The following is a 20,114-nucleotide window of genomic DNA, read 5'->3' on the forward strand; positions in this document are numbered from 1 at the left end:
CTGTTTGAACATTCCTACTGAAAATGAGAACTCAGAAATGCAGCTGGGAATGATGGCACACACCTATAATCCTAGCACCTGAGAGTTTGAGATGTCAGTCCTCAAAATACCTTGTTATACATCTATAAATACTGAAAATTCAAAAGAGAAGGAAAACAAACACTTCACTCTAGTAAGAGGGATGTCTCCATAGGCAAGAACAAAAAGCTGTTAGCTATACTTAGTGAGGTATAGCTAACAAATGACTAACAGATTAGATACCTGAAAAGATTTTTAAAAATTATTAATTCAAATGATTTCCTATAATTAGCACAAAGCTCAATATTATTTTTCTTTTATCTAGACTGACAATCCTGACCTTTTGATCAGAGAAGAGATCTTAATGAATTTGTGTTAGTAAAAAAAAAAATGCCACTACAATAAAGAACAGCCAAACAGTAGTTGCTTTTGGTATTGTTGAAGATCAAACCCAGGATCTTGTACATGGTAGGCAAGTACTTCACTAATAAGTTATATACTCAGCCCTAGAACACTAGTTTTAAGACTTAATACTTTAATACATTAAAGGACAGTAAAATTAATCAGAATAATCCACTCAGTTGGTAATACAGCATAAATTTTGGGGAATGTGCAAGGCAAGAAGTGAAAAAAAAAAGTCATGTTAAAGTATTCAGTGCTAGCATTTGTTATATAATGAATGTTGTTTGGCTCAAAGGGTATATCTGCTAGGTTCAATTTTAAATTGCTAAATTTATCATTAATGGTCTCTCAATAAATACCAGAATGTAGAAAATACATGTTCTGAAAGTTTCAAACAAAAGAATTATTCTTATTAAAGATACTTATAAATAGGTTAGAAAGTATTAATTCCTCAATTCATGAATCTAAGCTTATAAAAATGATAAACATAAAAAAAATCTGGAAAAAAATGATAAACATTCCACAAGTTTTCAATAAAGAGGCCTGCCGCATCAACCTACTTCTAGCTAGATGACTGGTTTAATTACATAAGATTTAGCATATATAGAAAATAAAATGAAGCAGAAGTGGTGGCTCACATCTATAATCCCAGCATGGGGGGTGGTGATACAGAGTGAATATGAAGAGTTCAAGGCTGGCCTGGGCTAGAGAATGAAACCTTACCTCCAAAAAAGGGGTAGAGAGAAATGAGGAGGGGTGAGAGAAAGTGGGGAGCAAAGTGGATGGGAGAAGATAAAATATTTTGACCACTATGTTTCTAATACCTTTAGCTAATCCCTCTCACATTCTCAAAGTCATAACAAAACTGACCTATACGTTAACAAAATCATCTTCAAAAAGGCATTATAATAGTTCAATACTAAGTATAAACATTATCTTCTTTTTAAGTCACTCACCTGTTAAACCTAGAGTTTGTAGCTGGAAGAGCCGGCCAAGTTCATAAGGCAAAACCCGTAAATAATTGTCATTTAAAAGCAATTCCCTGTTTAAAAAAAATTTAAATGTTTCAGTACAATATAACATGCTTTATTAATACCAATATTTGTCATTCTTAGCTTTCTTTTAACACGCCATGAGTGATGTTTACATTCAAGGCATTTCTACATGTTAATCCCAAAATGCTGCATACTATTACTGAAGTGCTACAGTTATGAAATATTTCAATGATGTACTCATTTGGTAGCACAGATAAAATTCAGACATATATGAACTGCACATCAATCTCAGGCTAAATCAAGTTTTTCCTTTCATCCACAATATCTAGTAGATGCCAATCAGAGTGAAAGATGATGTTATTAGTATCCAAAACCTCTAAGACCTTGAACCAAGCTTAGTTCATAGAAGTTTTTTGGGTTTTTTTGTTTGTTTGTTTGGTTGGTTTTAAGACATGGTTTTCTATATGTAGAGTTGGCTGTCCTGGAACTTGCTCTGTAGACCAATCAGGCTAGCCTCAAACTCAGAGAACCTCACAAGTGCTGAGATTAAAGGCATGCATCACCACCCAGCATGAAGAAAGTAAATTTTTAACAAACTTGAGGATTAAACTAAAATTAGTAGTCAACTGCCTATGTCAACTATTATAACTAAGCCATGCCAAAATTCTATGAGAAAAAAATTAAAAACATATAGAGAAATACACGACAAGGCAGAAGCTAATAATTAAATAGAAAACATGAGGAAAGGACAGGCAAAATAGCTCAGTATGTACAGACATTTGATGCCAAGGCTGACAACCTAAGCTTGATCCACAAGACCCACATGACAGGAGAGAAGAGACTCCCACAAAGTTTTCCTCTGACCTCCACATGCAAGGTGCTGATAAGTACAAACCCACACACACATAAACAAATATTACTTTTAAAAACAGAAAAATATGAAAAACAAAATGTAATCTGGTGAACAATCACTAATATAGAATATATGTACTAAAACACAAAAGATAGGAACAGATCAATAAAGACAAACACAGAAGAGAAAGAGACAACAGATAAAATCTAAGTTTGTAACTGAAATTTTGAACAAATTATGAAAAAAATACCTTCAGTAGTAAAGGACAAAAAAATAAGCATTCATAAAACCATTTGGGGGTGGTAAAAGAACAAATAAATAACACAACAGTTATTAATTTTAGACATGTAAGAGCAACTTTAAAAAATTGCTACTACAGTCAATAAATAAGTAGATAAATATACACACACAAAACAAAACAAAAAACCTCATATTACTCAAAAGTAATTCTTGTTCTGTAAAAAGTTAATTAAGGTCCTGAAATGTTTTCTTCTGAAGGAAGTTCTGCCAGTGTAGTGGCACATGCCTGCAGTCCCAAGACATGGGAGGCTAGAACAGAACTGCTGCAAACTGAGGCCAGTTGGGGCATCTCTGTTTCAAAAACAGAGTCTTAAAAACTCTTGAACTATAAATCCAGTTTAATCAAGTTTTTAGGTTTCATTAAAGAGTTATAAAATATAGACTGTTTTCTAACAGAAGTTTGTTCCTAAAATTTTCATCTAAAAGCAAGTCGTATTTCTGATTGTCTTAACAGACTTCACAAGTAAGACTTTTAACCTCCCCCTGCCTCAAGTCTGTCAAGAAACTCGTAGCAGGAACTTACAATGCAAAGGAAAAGAAATATTAAATGGAGGCCAACTCACACACTGTGCTGAAGACCAATCCTTTCTTTTGATCTTCACAGACACGGAAACCCCACCATAAAATAACATCCCATAACTTTCTTATTTGGTAAATTTGTAATTTTATATAGTGAATCATGTCTTTAAGTTTCCTCACCTGAGAGACACCATGTTTCCTAGTTCTGCTGGTAAACTTCTGAGTTTATTGGATGACAGATCCAGGTAAACCAGATTATGAAGCTTGGCAATATCAGGTGGAATGCGAGCAAGATTATTGTCATTTAGGTGCAGCGCTGTCAAGTGTGTCAATGACCAAAGTGATGTACTTAAGCTCCGCACTCTACCTAAAAGGCAAAACACTAAAGCATAAACTCTAGACTCAAGACACACCTGAATCCCAAGAACTGGGAAATGCTAGAGAAGGTGGCAAATACACACGGATATTGTATCTCTGACATTTGAACTCTGAATTTGAAACTATATGATTGCTAAAACATCTGGCCTGCTTTAATTTCACTCCATTTTCAAGTCACTTTTTTTCATGAATGGAGAGAGGGAAAGAGCGAGAAAGAAGAAACAGAGAGCAAGAGACAAACAGCAAGAGAAAGAGAAACTGAATGAGGCTTATTGACTGAGACCTCTCTCAAAGCCAGATCTGAAGGATAAAACTTAAGGCTGAACTGAACTTTGGTGGCAAAATAGGCATGAGCTTTTATTTTTTAAACATTCACAACAGTTTTCACACACTCCATGAAAATTCTGAGTGTAAGATGTATCCAGGGCCTGGATTGGTCAACAAACCTTAAATAAACAATGAATTATTATTATTTAGAAACAATCTTAGATTAGCCATGAGGAAAATCATTGTGTCCTCAAAAAAAAAAAAAAAAAAACCTTCCTTGTTTTCTGATTTTATAGCTAAAGATTAACAACTGTAGTTTAAGATTTTACAATTAAATGCACCATATTCATATTCAAGGAAATAAGTTTCACATCAGTAACTGTGAGCACTGGACATAAAGCATGCACTAAATCAGAAGATCTGCTTCAGAGTTCAGACTTTTACCACTTATTAGCAATATGGGTCTGGTCAAATCATCTAGCCCCAGGGTTTATAACATGGGATGTTATCTTCTGAGTTGTCAGTGTTTTGTTTTGTGACCAAGTCTCAACTTCTTGATCTTCTTGCCTCTACCTCCCAAGTGATAGGATTACAAGCATGTACTCCCATACCCAGCTTATTTGGTGCTGGGAATTGATCCTAAATCAAAGCTTTAGGAATGCCAAGCAAGTACTCTAAGAGCTGAGAGACATCCCAGGCCTGTTTATAATTATTATAAAGCATAAAAGATTTAAGATTTTATAAAAGCAAAGTGATGGTGTTTTTTGTTTGTTTTGTTTTGCTTTTAGGTGAGTATATATGTGTTTATATGGGTATGTGCCCAGGGGTGCAGCCCACTTGTAAGCCACCTGATGTGGGTGCTGGGAACCAAACTTAGATCCTTTAGAAGAGCAGTATGTGCTCTTAATAGCTGAGCCATCTCTCCAGACCCATAAAGTAACTGTTTATAGTTATCACTTTCCAAAAAGATTTAGATGAGAGATGGCAATATGTAGCCAGCCCCTAAGTGAGCGTGGACTTTCAGGGAACTGCGATTCTCTTTCGGTTTCACTTTTCGGCTTGCATACAGACCACTGCCACGCCAGCTGGCTAGGTCGCTCTGTAAGTAAGGCTTTTCCCTATTAAATACCCTTATATTTCCACTTGGCTCCATATTGGTAATTTCCCACTATAGCAATAGAATTTAGAGAATACAAACTTCAAGGGAAAATTATATATATGCACTCAATGTTTAACTCAGGGTTCTTTCTACCACAGACTTTCCTTATTCAAACACAAAGTGTCAACTAGGATTTTACATTTTGGTGCAAAAACAAAGTATTCAATGATGAGGCTATGAGTAAAAGAGAAACTTCTGTTAACTTGGACTAACACTCAGATCTCAATCAGGAGAGATTCTGTTCCTCAAAGGACTTAGGTATTTTTTGGGTTGAGAAATACTCTGGGTATCTACTGGGTAAAAGCCAACTTTTGGCTTCTTCTTCTTCTTTTTTTTTTTTTTTGGTTGTTTTTCAAGACAGGGTTTCTCTATAGCTTTGGATTCTGTCCTGGCACTTGCTCTGTAGACCAGGCTGGCCTTGAGTTCCACAGAGATTCACCTGCCTCTGTCTCCCAAGTGCTGGGATTTTATAAAAGTGTGCGCTACCACCGCCAGGCTAACTTTTGGCTGCTTGTATGTACTTATATATGTATTTGGGGTTCTTATATGTACCTTGCTTAAATTTCCTAACATTAGAGTCTTACAGTCCATAGTATATTTATCACAAATAAGAAGCCAACACTGATACAGTAATAGAAACTAAACTCGGGCTTTATTCGGGATTTACCAGTTTTTTTATCTTCTTGTTTTTTTAACTCAATTCAGGCTGTTTTAATTATCGTGACTCTTTAACCTTCCTCTTAAGGTACTTTTTGATGTTTTTCACAATCTTGTTAACTTTGAAGTGTATATCAGCTGGGTATTATATACAATGTCCTTTAGTTTTAATTTGATGTTTTTCTCATTTTCAGACTGGTTTGCAAGTTTTTCAAATCATACTCTACTTCAACAAATTCTGAATGTGTCCTATTCACAGCTAGCACATATAGTTACACAAATGGAGTTCAGGGTTCCTTCTTTGCCACCACTCAGATAATAGAAGGATAGCAAAGATTTTAATTTGCAAAAAAATTGGTCTGGGAAAGTCAACACAAAATTCATTTTACTAATTTTACTCAAATGGTTATCCTTGCTCAAGACAATCTCACAAGGAAGGGAAAATATCTAGAAAGATCAAAGAAACACTAAGTGCCTCAGGATTCTTACATATCTCCAATTAGTTCATTCAGTTAAATGACAACAAAGATACAGCAATACTCTTGCCAATTGTTGCTATATATCCCACATAAAATGCTTTAGATTCACTCACCCGAGATTTCTAATTCTGCCCAGTGAGATTTTTTCCCATTGGCTACCTCCTCTGCTGACATGATGGTATAAATTCTGCGAGGATCTGGAGGATCATATTTTTCCTTTGGCATCCCTATTAGTCTGTGGAAAAAAATATCAATAATTATTATAGTCAGGGTCAGCAAGATGGCTCAGGCAGTTAAAGTGCCTATTGTATAATCTTAATGATAAGCGTTCAACCCCAGAAACCCATGATGGAAGACCACCAACTTTGTAAAGCTGTCATCTGACCCCCCCCCCACACACACACACACATTGCTTTTTTAAAGTTATGGTATTATTATAGTTATTTGAGGAAATTGGTCATTTGGGGGAGGGGAAAAATCAATGTGTGTGGGGAGAATGAGCAAATAAAAAATTAAAAAATAATATAGTTATCAAAAAAGAAAATGTTTTCTTTTTCTCTCCTTTTCCCTACCCCTTCCCTGTCTGCTGCCTGCTAATCTAAGAACCTGGCTGCAGCTTCTGATGAAACTCCCCATCCTAAAAAGGTATAAGAAGAATCTCCCTCCTCTGCCAGGTCTCTGATTCTCATCAGAGATCCCACCACATTTCTCTGGTGCTGTGGTCTGAACTCACCTCAAAGACTCCACTATGCTGGTGACCCTGTCTGTGGCATTGATAACGCATCTAAGAAATGCCTTACTACCACTCCTCACCCCCAGTAATCTGTCTTGGTGTACTCTTTAACCAAACCACCAACCTAGTTAATTAAATCATTTTATACTACATATTTTCATGAAACACACTACAATATTCTAGGCTTTTGGAGAAACTCTTTTAACAGATGCCCAAGGGAAAATGCAAATAAGCAACCACACTAGACTGCAGAGAATACTGTGTTGATCCAATTCCTTCCCCTGTGCCAAACTGCACTGCTTTCCTAGAAAAGCTGATCTTACAACTAGTTTCCTTAATGCAACTCCAACTAGTCTAATAGTCCTGTACTTCTATTGCTCCATTTGAGTAATGCTCAGCTATTTCATACCTAAGACATGATTTTCCCCTTCAAACTGGAATTGATTTAGACAATGCTCAAGACCCATTCTATGTTTGTGGAAGAAATAGGATCCTCTTTCCTGTTGATCATAATCAAGGAAGGATAAAGCCCAGATAGTTCCACATAACCATCCAACTACAAGGAAAGTTGACCTCATAAGAAGGTCTAGAAAACAGACAAAGAAAAGGCAGATTTCTCAATAAATCTCAATAAAACACACACAGTATGCTTCCCCTACTACCACAAGCTGAGTTTTGTCTTCTGTTACTGCCATCAACATATCCTAATCAGGTAAATGCATATCTTGATTTGCCCAAGTTGGTTATAATTTATACCTATTGTTCTTTTTGTGTGTGTGTATGGGGGGGTGTTCAAGACAGTGTTTCTCTGTAGTTTTGGCGGCTGTCCTGGAACTAGCTCTTGTAGACCAGGATGGTCTCGAACTCATAGCAATACATCTGCCTCTGTCTCCCAAGTACTGGGATCAACGGCGTGCACCACCACCACCACCACCACCCGGCAATGTATACTTATTGTTCTAAGGTAATTATTGTCACTCCCTTGTACTCTCAAAAGTACTTAACTAGATAAATTACAGCGCCATGACAACTAAAACAAAAATCATGCTATTGTCTTCATAATCACAACACAATCATCAATGGTGACTAAAAAAACCCACAAAACCACTTCAAATGTGCTAAGCCCTGAAAATAACTATATTCAAGGGGTCCAATACAAGACTTACTGCTTTGATAATAGAAGATAAAATCGACTTCAGAAATTATACAATGAAAAAAAAAAAAAAAGAAAGCATCTTCAACAAATGGTGCTGGCTAACTGGATGTCAACATACAGCAGAATGCAAATAGATCCACAACTACCTCCAAGCACAACACTCAAGTCCAAATGAATCAAAAGCCTCAACATAAATCCAGTCACACTGAACCTCATAGAACCAAAAGTGGGGAAGTAACCTTGAACAAATTGGCACAGGAGACCACTTCCTAAACAGAACACCAGTAGCACAGACACTGAGAGTAACAATTAATAAATGGGACCTCCTGAAACTAAGAATTTTCCATAAGGCAAAGACCAAATGACTCTCTACAGAATGGGAAATGATCTTCACCAATCCCACATCTGACAGAGGACTGATCTCCAAAATATATACAGAACTGAAGAAATCAGTTCTAGACATCAAATACCAAATAATCCAATTAAAAAATGGGGTACAAATCTAACCAGAGTTCTCAACAGAAGAATCTCAAATGGCTGAAGGACACTTAAGGAATTGCTCAACATTCTTAGCCACAAGGGAAATGCAAATCAAAATGATTCTAACATGACATCTTACTCAAGTCAAAATGGCTAAAATCAAAAACACTGATAGCTTATGCTGGAGAGGATTCAGAGTAAGGGAAACACTCCTCAATTGCTGGTGGGAATGCAAACTTGTACAACCACTTTAGAAATCAGTATGTTGGTTTCTCAGAAAATTGGAAATCAATCTACTTCAATACCCACCAATACCACTCTTGGGCATACACTCAAAGGATGCACATTCATAGCAGCATTATTCATAATAGCCAGTACCTGGAAACAACCTAGATAGATGCCCCTCAATCAAAGAATGGATAAAGAAAATGTGATACATTTACACAATGGAGTACATCTCAGCAGCAAAAAAACAATGACATCTTGAAATCTGCATGCAAATGGATGGAACTAGAAAAAAAAAATCCTCAGTAATGTAACCCAGACCCAGAAAGACAAACACGGCATGTAACCACTCCTAAGAGGATATCAGAAGAAAAGCAGAGCATAACCAGCCTATAATCCATGACTCCAGAGAAGCTAGATAACAAGGAGAACCCTAAGAGAGACATACATGATCTCCCTGGGAAGGGGAAATAGACAAGATCTCGTGAGAAAATTGGAATCATGGGGGAGAGAGGAGAGCAGAAGGGGTGGGGAAGGGGAGAAGAGAAGAAGGGAAGGGGGAAGAGAAGAGAAGGAATGGGATGGTTGAGATGGGGGAAGGACAAAGAGGGAGAGCAAGGAAAGAGATATCTTTAACTGGGGGAGTCATAGGACTATGGGAGAAACCTGGTACTATGGGAATTCCCAGGAATCCACAAGGAAGACCCTAAGCATCAGTGGAGAGGATGCCTAAAAACTGGTCTTCCCCTGTAATCAGATTGACAGCTACCTTAATTATCATCATAGAACCTTCATCTATCAACTGATGAAAGTAGATGCAGAGATCCACAGTTAAGCACTGGGCTGAGTTCCCAGAGTCCAGTTGGAGAGAGGGAGGAGAGATAACATGAACAAAGGTGTCAAGAACAGTTTGGGAATACCCACAGAAACAAGTGACCTGAACTAGTGGGAGCTCACTCACACTGGACTAACATCGGGGGAACTGCACAGGACCAAACCAGGTAGGCCCTCTGAATCTGGTGACAACTGTGGCTTGGGCAGTCTGTGGGGCCACTAGTGGTGGGACCAGGATTTATTCCTAGTGCTTGAACTGGCTTTTTGGAGCCCATTCTCTTTGGAGGGATACCTTAGCAGGAGGCCCTTGGTCCTGCCTCAAAGTAAGGTGCCAGAGTTTGTTGACTCCCCATGAGAAGCCTTACCCTCTCTGAGGAGTGGATGGGGTTTGGTGGGGGGGGGGGGAAGAGGGTAGCAGGAGGAGAGGAGGAAGTAGTAACTAGGATTGGTATGTAAAATGAGAAAAGATTGTTTTTAAAATAAAAGAAATGATATAAAAAACTGCTTAGTATCTGTGGGAGCTGAGCTGAGACAATATAGATCATCACAATTAAAGGCAGTTTTCAAATGAAAAAAATGGTGGAAAAAAATCTACTTCAGACCAAACAATAGCAAATTTCAAAACCACGTGTGTCCAATTAAGTATCCACATTATCCTCTCAAATTGCATAGATAGTTACAGTTGATTTAACTTTTTATTTTGTTAGTGACCTGGCACATGCCATGTAGAGTTCTACCACTAGGCTGCATCCTCAGCTCTACTGTTGGTTCTTTGTTCATTTTTCTTTGTTATTTCTCACATGTGCCCTTAAACCAAGTATCCAAATCTGTGGCTATTTCTAAGTTAAGAAACAGTATTCAAAGAGTTACTTTCAGGACGTGTAAATTTTGTTGCATTATCAAGAGTAAAGCATGGTAGTATTCATCATGTACCAAGAAATCAAACCTAGTTTATAAGACCACAATCAAAATTTCTCATGTCAGTTTTCCCTCTACTTAAAAGCAGGCAAGTTCTCCTCATTGGTTTTGTGTACCCAGTCTATAAATTAACTCTTCAATTCTAATTTCATCATATTATGTCATTTGGAGTTAACAATATTAAAGTAGAAAAAAATCTTTCTGGTCAAAAGAACAGAATCTCTGGCCTAGGTGGAGATCTAATATTTTAGTTGGGCTAAGGGTCACACCTACAAAGGCAGACTCAACTTAAGCCACATTGGAGAAATAAATAGGTGCAATAAATTTTCCTTTAATGAGATACTATACTCTTCCTTTCCAGAATTCCTGCTCCCTACCCCTTGCAGTCAATATAAGCTACTACCAGGTTTGACCTGTCTGCCTGAGGCCTCAGTTAGAAAGGTACAACTCTTCCATTTTCTTTTCTTTCTCTTTCCTTTGGATTCGGCCCAGAATGTAAATATGCTTTTCTGATTTTTGGATTTCCTTTCTTTTTTCCTAAAGCTTCCCTCCCTCCCTGCCATGCGTCTGTTTGGCATGTGTCTAACCTCCATGGCATGGCTTTTTTCCTTCCCTTCTCCAGGCACCTATTGAGGATTTACAGTTCGCCTATCTTGGGATGTTTTTCTCTTTAAACTCTAATAAAATATCCCTTGAGCTTCCACTTCAGTTCATTCCTAAATTATTTTATTTATGACACCAAGAACCTAAAGGGGGCTCCTGGTATTCTCTGTATCATCTAGCAATTCAGTTGGAACCCCAAAAATCTATTAATCATAATAAACCCTATTTTTCCATAAACATTGTATAATTAATTATAAAGCACAAAGAATATAATCATTTTTCCCATTGAGAAAAACGATTTCAACCACATTTGGCTTAATTTAAATATTTCTCAAAGTTTTCAGAAAATGAAAGTTTTATTTTCTATGTAATATAACACATCTGAATTCCATGGGCATTTTTCCATTTTAAGATTATAGAACAGAGGCTGGGTGCTGGTGACACATGCCTTTAATCCCAGCACTCGGGAGGCAGAGGCAGAGGCAGGTGGATCTCTGTGAGTTCGATCGAGGCCAGCCGGGTCTACAGAGCGAGTGCCAGAACAGGCTCCAAAGCTACACAGAGAAACCCTGTCTCAGAAAACCAAAACAAAACAAAACAAAAAAACAAACCAAGATTATATAACAGTAAGAATTAAGCAAAGCAAACAGACATAATATGTCTATTATGTATCAACCTCATGGTACATAACCCTTATCTACAGTAAGGATGGATAAAAAGCATGTTTCATTTATGTATCATTTTTATAAAACTTAACAGGAAGGGGATATATATGATTAATGACATATGTTTTGTTGGTTAGTTTTTTGTTGTTGTTGTTGTTTTGTTTTGTTTTTGTTTTTGTTTTTTAACCAGCTTGACAGACACTAGATAAGAGTCATCTGAAAAGACATCTCAGTTGAGAAAATACCTCTGGTTGGTTTTTGTGAACTTGATAGAAACCTAGACATATTTAAGATGAGGAAATCTTATTTGAGAAAATGCCTCTTTAAGACTGTCCTATAGGCAAGCTTGTAGGTCATTTTCTTAATTAATAATTGATGTAGGAAGGCCCAACCCACTGTGAATGGTTCTCTCTTAAGACAACTAATTACTAACAGGTTATGCACACAGAAAAGTATCCCACTAAATCCACTGGTAATACAATCTGGAAAATGGGCAAACACATTTCTTCAGATAATCCCAGAAATAATAACATCTCTGCTTCTATAAACAAAGTCAACCATAAATTATATTCGGACCCAAAACAAACTACAAGAAGTGTGTATAAAGGGATCACACACCATACAGACAAGTCCACTAAAAGTCCACATTTGGCCCAACATGTTTATTAAACAGAGAAGGATGGACCAAAAACCTGAACCAAAAATTCATACAAAATCCCCCTTTTCCTTCCAATTCCAGGCTCAGATCATATATAAAATCAATGACTTAATATTTCACAAAATTTTGTTTAGATAAACAATTACCAATGGAAGGTGTAGTACACATGCCTTTAATTTCAGCACTCAGGAAGCAGAGGTAGATAGATCTCTGTACATTCAAAGATATCCTGTGCTACATACAGAGTTCTAGGTCAGGCAGAACAACATAATAAAACCCTGCCTTAAAACAAAACAACAATCACGTACATAAACGAAAAAGGTTATACTACACCTAAAAACAATAAAAAAAAAAAAAAAAAACACTGCCGGGCGTTGGTGGTGGTGCACGCTTTTAATCACAGCACTTGGGAGGCAGAGGCAGCCAATCGCTGTGAGTTCGAGGCCAGCCTGGTCTCCAGATTGAGTGCCAGGATAGGCTCCAAAGCAACACAGAGAAACCCTGTCTCGAAAAACCAAAAATAAATAAATAAATAAACAAACAAACAAACTAATTTAAGATACTGTTCGTTTCAACTTCTAGAAAGCAGTTATAAAACCCGATAGTTTAATAAATCCTTTTCATTATTATGCATAACCTTTTGTATCACTTTAGTTTTCTGATAAAATAAACCTTGAACACAAAATTGTAAAAATATGAAAGCCTAAAAATAATTTGTAATAATTGCCCCATATTTTTTGATACGAACCAAATTACACAATGTTCCAGTGTTAGATTAAAACAGTAATATATAAAGAGGTAATAAACCACTACTTTCTTGAAAAACAAAATATAGAACATGGGAATGCATTATCTAAATCTGTAAGCCTCCACTACAAACAGTAAATTGAAACAAAAATTTCAATAACCAAATGTCCAGAATAACTTTCAAAAAGCACAAAGGAAAATGTTCCATATCTTATTATGAAAGGATTCAAAGGAAAGGTAGATTCAACGCTGACTCACAACTATCCAAAATAGCACTAAACAAAAAGATCAAACCTTTGGGGGAAAGGGGTCATGATTAACTTCTCACCAAAATATCCATTCTACTCATACAAACCACTATCAAAAGGCAGTGCTTTGTACTGAATGAACAAGGTTTAAAAGGAAGAGGTAATAACTTAAAATAGTTCCTAAAATAAATGGTTAAAAGAATAAACAACTTGAGAACTTACAAAGGCTCTGAGTCAAGAATGTTCCCATGCTATGACCCAAACTAAAAACAAAAGCTGGGCACTGAAAGAGAAACCTGTATTTTATCAGAAGAAACTACATTTATTTGCTCATTTCCTAAAATGCCCCAATATCTTTAACCTCATATTCTGTTTTTTGGGGGTTTTTTTGTTTTTGTTTTTTTGGTAGGTAGACACTCCACAAAAGCAATAAAACACAAAAAGTATGTTTTTCCAATTTTAGTCCTACAGTAGAAATGCCCCCATAAAATATTCATTAAAGGTCACAGAGAAACAAATGTCTAGTTCTGCTACATAAAAAACACCCTCTCGTTCCATTAGCTAGACAATGCAAAATAGTAACAATATACACATATAACATGCTAGGAATAACAGGTAGCTATAGAGTCAAAGAATGGTATTTGTTATCAATTTTTGAAACTTAATTACACATAATCCATATCCACTATTACAACTGAGAAAAATGCTACATTTTTTCTTAACCTTTATTTTCAAGTTGTTTTGACAAAAAGGCATAAAAATGTAACATTTTAGAAACATTTAAATAAAACCCATGACAGAGCTGTTTTGATTTTTTAAACAGGGCTGTCTAAGAGATTCCCAAAACTTGCAGCCTATTGCTACTGTCCTTGGTAACTCCTGGGAAGCAGAAGATAAAGCCCCTACTGTTGAAGGCACCATGTACTTCAGAAACAGGGCCCAGAGACCCAGAGTTGGAACCACCTGAATGCCCACTCCCTGTGGAGTAGCTTTCATAGTACCAAAAGGGGCCATATAAGCTTCTACCCAGTTATGATGCCTATGAACTGTCAACGACCTAGTACTGAAAAATCAAACTACTCAGTGCTAGTGAAATTATGGTTACTAGAGAAGACTCTACAATCACCAATTTACTATAAACCAGCATAATCCCTAATAAAACTACAGTTATCCTTATACCCACAGATAAATACAGTCTTCACACCCTCACCAAGGAAACTTCTTGCAACAGAGACCACTGCAGAAAACCACAATTAATCAATATACAGAATTTTGCAGCTCAGTACCAATGGATTTATCTACAAGACACTCCCACATCTAATTGCAGAAGGGAGGGTGGAATGACTGTAAGAGCCAGAGGATCAGAGACTGCTGTAAAATTGTGTAGTAACATCAGAAGCTATACCTATTGAGTCTCACCAATGTGACTGCCCACACATGAGCTGAACAAGAGATACCAACAAACATGCCAAACCAGACTAATCCCCTAAGTCCTCAACCTTACACAAAGAACTACAGCAACTGAGTAAAGCTGGGAACAGAAGAGATAGCCCTCCCCAGGGTAAGACCACCACACCCATTAGTTGTCCAGTGCCAAACAGCCCTGGAAACATACATACAAGTGATACTATGTAAACCAAAGAGATTATGTTTAGGAATATGTATGTATAAATACATACATTATGCAATCAATAATAATTCATGAAAAAAGAGGCAATGACTCTGAGGGAGAATGGGGAAGGATATATGGGAGGGCTTGAAGGATTAAAGGGGAAGGAAGAAATGTAATTAAATTACAATCTCAAAAAAATAAACAAAAATTTAAAACCTTATTGTCTTGGAACTATGACAAATGTAAACATTTTTCTATTTCTCATTTCTTTATAAAATACTTTGTAATTCTCCACAAAATATAAAACATTTTTAAAAATCAGTGTAATATAATAGATAATGTATGTAAATACCATGAAGTAGCTATTGAGAACTAAATCTGAATTGAGTAATTCTTAGTCAGGTAGATGACTGAGTACATTACAAATACTTATAATAAAAATTACCTAAATTTATGTATACGCACACGCTGTTTATGTATACTACACAGCTTAATTTAGCCCTTATCCTATTAAAATGTGGCTAATGAAAAATGTTTTATAAGTGACTTCTTAATTACTAAATGAAGATTTACTCTTTTTTTCAATCAGTACTAATCCCAAATGACTTCCCTAGTTTTGAAAACTGAGGAACTCGCTCTTATCTTCTGGACCAAATTTCAAGTAGGACAAAGAAAGACAGGGTTTATGAGTTAGAAGAAGAAAACATGTGCTAAATGCCCAGTACATGCCTTAATAGCTTGATCTGTATGTACTCTCATGTTTCATTTCACTAAAACTATGCATTATATTAATGGTCAATTTACGTATATGGAAACTGAGATACAGAAAAGCTGTGAAACATCCAATATTCCACAGATGATGAGTAAGTAGAATTTCTTTTAAGTCCATAACACAGTGCACTATTCTTGCAATACCAGGTCTATACATGCAAAGAATGTATAGCATGTTCCTATTCTATCTAACTTACTCCAAAAACATATATTTTGTTCTTAGATAGTATATCAGACAGCAAACTGATGTTGGCCAAAAGCCCAAGAAGCAATTAATTGGAATTTAAACAATAAGTGCTGGAGATATGATTTGGGAATACTTGCCTAGCCTACCCATTTGATCCTTAACATGGATAAAAATAAATAAACCCACAGCTATAAAACAAAAGTTAAGTCTAACTATACATCCTAAGCTCTGACTAAGTCATGCCAAGTTTAGTTCTGTACATTCCTAGAAAAACAAATAGAAAAAGAATTTTACAGTTTTAGTGTACAAAACTTTTCAGCAAGACAAATACCATTAGAATTATTACAGGTAAGCCAGGCTTGGTGACACACACCTTTGATTCTAGTACTCAGGAGGCAGAGGCAGACAGACCTCTGAGTTCAAGAATTTCAGGCCAGCCAAGCTTATATAGTAAGACCCTGTCTTTTAAAAAAGTTTAATATTGATAAAGCAAAGAAAAGACAAAAGATAACCCCAGAAATTATAACAAAAAAGTCTCTAAAATATTTATAAGGGGCAGTACAGACACATCCAAAAAATGTGGATAAAAAAAAATCATTATCCAAAACAACTGAGTATTTTAAAACATATATGACAGTTCTCAGAATGGCAATGATTAATAACATGAATAAGAGCTTGAAGAAACAGCATCTTTTTTAAAACTGATTTTTTTTTTTTTTTGGTGTTGTGAACAGAACTCAAGACCTTGTGCATGCTAAGCCAATCACTCTATCACAGAGCTGTGTGTTTTCAGTCCCTAATCCCCAGTAGTATTATTTTATACATTTCCAAGGAGTAATCCGATAATATTTATCCAAATTATATAATTGTTTGATTCTGCAAGTCCACTTGTAGAAATTTACCCTTTAAAAAAAGTATTCAAGGGCTGGAGAAATGGCTTAGAGGTTAAGAACACAGGCTGCTCTTCCAGAGTTCCTGAGTTCAATTCCTAACAACCACATGGTGACTCAACTATCTGTAATGAGATCTGGTGCTCTCTTCTGTTGTGGAGGCATACAGGCAAGCAGAACGATGTATGTTTAATAAATAAATAAATTTTAAATAAAAAAAATAGCATTCAATATGGAAGGTGACTGAAAAGAGCTTGCTAGGAAAGCTCAAGGGTCTGAGGAGTTCAGGGCCCAGAACCTATGTGGGCTCTAGAAGTGTGACTGAGGAAGACATCCCAACACTCTGGCCTCCACATACATCAACTGAGCACTCTTAGACAAAAGCATTCAAAGACATTTTATACATTTTCACTTTGTTTTGATAACCATCAAAAAAAAATCTACAACTCAGTTATCAACTATCAGGAGGCTGGATAAATCAATAAAGTAGATTAAAGTGAAGCCACTAATAATTGTGACTTTTAGAAAGAAAAATGCCAATTACTCACAAACTCAAGAGAATTACCATATTATCCAGCAATTCCATTCTTAGCTATATACTCCAGAAGAATTAAAATGTATGCCCCAACAAAAATCTAGACACTAATATTACAGCAAAATTATTCAGAATAGCCAAAAATATCCATATACAAATGAGGGCATTTTTTTCATTCATTTATTTAGCTCATAAAGTCATGCACAATTATGATACACAATACAGTATGTTCACAATGGCATGGCTAAATTAAACCAATTAACATGTTATATCACATATACTCATCATTTTTGTTTTGAGAACACTTAAAAGTATACTATCTCACAACTTTTAAAATATAGCATATTGTTATCAACCATACTTATCATGCTCTCAATAGACCTCAAGACTTCACAGAGTCCAGGCCTCTTGTCCAGCTGCAGTTTTATATCCTTAAACCAATCGTTTCCCCATTGTTAAAAGACCCACATTGAAGCCTAATAGCCACAATTCTGCTCTCTGTTCCCATAAGTTCATTTCTAGGTTACACGCAAAATTGAAATTGTGTGACATTTGTCTTCCAGTGTGTCACTTATTTTTTTTTTTTTGGCAAGCATATAACTTTACTACTTACTAAAGATGAAATCAAATTTGCATGCACAGGTGAGCACTCTCTGAAACACCTTGGATTCATCACATATTTGAGTTTCAATTAGCATATATATATATATATATATATAGAGAGAGAGAGAGAGAGAGAGCGCAATAATGGCAATATGTTATGCATCAATAGCAGCAACAGCTTTTCCAGGTTCTGCAGTCATTTGAATAAAATTGTAGAGACATCCAGCACACTCAAACAAGGGCATTTTATTTAACCATAACAAAGAATGAAGACTAAGCATGTAGCTCAGTTATAGAAAGACTGCCCAGTATATACAAAGTCCTGGATTTGATTCCCCAGTAGTGCATAAACTGAGTATTATAGCCATACACATGTCTGTACTGGCACAAACTGAGTATAGCCATACACATGTCTGCACTGGCAATACATGGAAAGTGGAAACAGGAGGATACAGAGTTTGAGGTCATACTTGGCTACATCCTATACAACAATCATAGCATCTCGGAAGCTAGTTGTGACAGAAGACCTTGCTTCACAAGAGAAAAAAAAAAGAGAGAGAGAGATTATTAAATGCTATCAAATGGCTTATTCTTGAAGCACTCATTATGCTAGATCAAAGAAGCCTGACAGAAAAGGTCATGTTTATGGTTCCACTTTCATTAAATGCCTAGAACAGACAATCCATAAAACCCCAAGTATTAATCCCAGCACTCAGGAGGCAGATGCAGTTCTCTGTGAGTTTGAAGCAAGACATAGTCGCATGGTAAAACCCTGTTTCAAAGCAAAGCTCCCCCACCCCGCCCCCCAAACAACAAGAACAACCAGAAAGTAGTTAGTACCTGCAAGCAGAAAGAGGAATTTGAGCTGATATTTGATGGATATGCTATGCATAGGTGATAATGTGGATATACTAAAATCATTGAGGTACACTTTAAAGCAGGAATTTAGGGTTTTGTAATGTGGCACACAATTTTTTGTTTTGTTTTTCAAGACAGGGTTTCTCTGTAATGCTTTGGAGCCTGTCCTGGAGCTCTCTCTGTAGACCAGGCTGGCCTCGAACTCACAGAGATCCTCCTGCCTCTGCCTCCTTAGTTCTGGGATTAAAAGCATGCACCACCAGCGCCCAGCTGGCACATCAATTTTTAACGCTATAAAAATGTGAAAGCATAAAATATTCTTGTGGATAAAAAAAATTAAGGTGATGCATTTTAATTTTAAAAAACAGCATTACAATATGATTCTACTTTAATTTATATGTAAAATGTGTGTATAGGTAAAGAAAGGCATATTGCTCAGTAATAATTCTATATACTGCACTAACAGTCTTCATTATTATGAGATAAAATAATAAGGAAATTATCCCCTTTAGTATCAATTAATTTTTCTTTTTAAAAGAGCACATACTACTTTCAAAAAGACAAAAAGTGATAAAATTATTACCATCTATAAAGAAAGAAAAGTACATAAGTTAGACAAAATACACTAAGTGGAGAGAACCCAGTACATTGTTAACCTGGGGTCCATGGATATCAGAGAATCTGTGAATTTGTATAGGAAGAAATTATATCACAGTTTCCATATACACCTAGACAGTCTACATAGTGAAAGTAGTAACTATGACTTTTGTCAAAAACAGAATTTAATGGTCATGTCACAATTTAATTGTTACAAAAAAAAATCCTAAAATATTTTCACTCCTTTAGAACTATGGTGTCATTAGACTCGCTGCTAGATCTTACTTAAATACACCAATTTTCATATCACATATTTGTTTTAATTTATTTTGGTATTTCAATTAATAGTTTTGTTTGGTTAGGGACTTTTAGGGAAAGAGCTAATTTTGTTTTTCTTTTTGAGAGAAGGTGTCATGTATCACAGGATGTCCTTGAACTCACTAAGTAGCCAAGGAATCTAGAACTTCTGATTCTCTTGCCTCCATCTTCAAAACTGCTGGGATTACAGGTATGTGCCACTACATCCAACTGTATGTGGTTGATAGGACAGAACCAAGAAAGTGTAAGTGATGCTATGTTGCATTCTACCAAATGAGCTAAACACTCAGCCAAACAGGCTCTCTTTCAATCCAATTTATTTTCTTTCATTTATCTTCAATTATTATACAAAAAGAACCAGTCTTCTCCAGGCTATCAACAGTGTTCTCAGAACCCAGGAAAAGTTAAGAAACTATGAAGTCTGCAGGACAGGAAGTCAATACCGGATA

General features: G+C 36.1%; 1 protein-coding gene across 6 annotated transcripts in view; it reads right to left on the reverse strand.

Moving 5' to 3' along the window:
• Nucleotides 1-20,114, reverse strand: part of Cnot6l (CCR4-NOT transcription complex subunit 6 like) — an 84,596-nt gene that overhangs the window by 51,712 nt on the left and 12,770 nt on the right. For 5 of the 6 annotated variants that reach the window (XM_027387677.2, XM_027387680.2, XM_027387676.2 and 2 more), the window contains exons 2-4: nucleotides 6,141-6,262; nucleotides 3,268-3,454; nucleotides 1,377-1,462 (exon numbers count right to left, since the gene is read on the reverse strand). In XM_027387677.2, coding sequence (XP_027243478.1) covers nucleotides 1,377-1,462; nucleotides 3,268-3,454; nucleotides 6,141-6,252 — 385 coding nt within the window. In that variant the 5' untranslated portion in view covers nucleotides 6,253-6,262. Of the gene's footprint in view, nucleotides 1-1,376; nucleotides 1,463-3,267; nucleotides 3,455-6,140; nucleotides 6,263-20,114 lie in introns of those variants that run through there. The other variant, XM_035452684.1, reaches the window with a different exon arrangement.

This window comes from Cricetulus griseus (assembly GCF_003668045.3).
Source record: "Cricetulus griseus strain 17A/GY chromosome 1 unlocalized genomic scaffold, alternate assembly CriGri-PICRH-1.0 chr1_1, whole genome shotgun sequence".
NCBI lineage: Eukaryota > Metazoa > Chordata > Mammalia > Rodentia > Cricetidae > Cricetulus > Cricetulus griseus.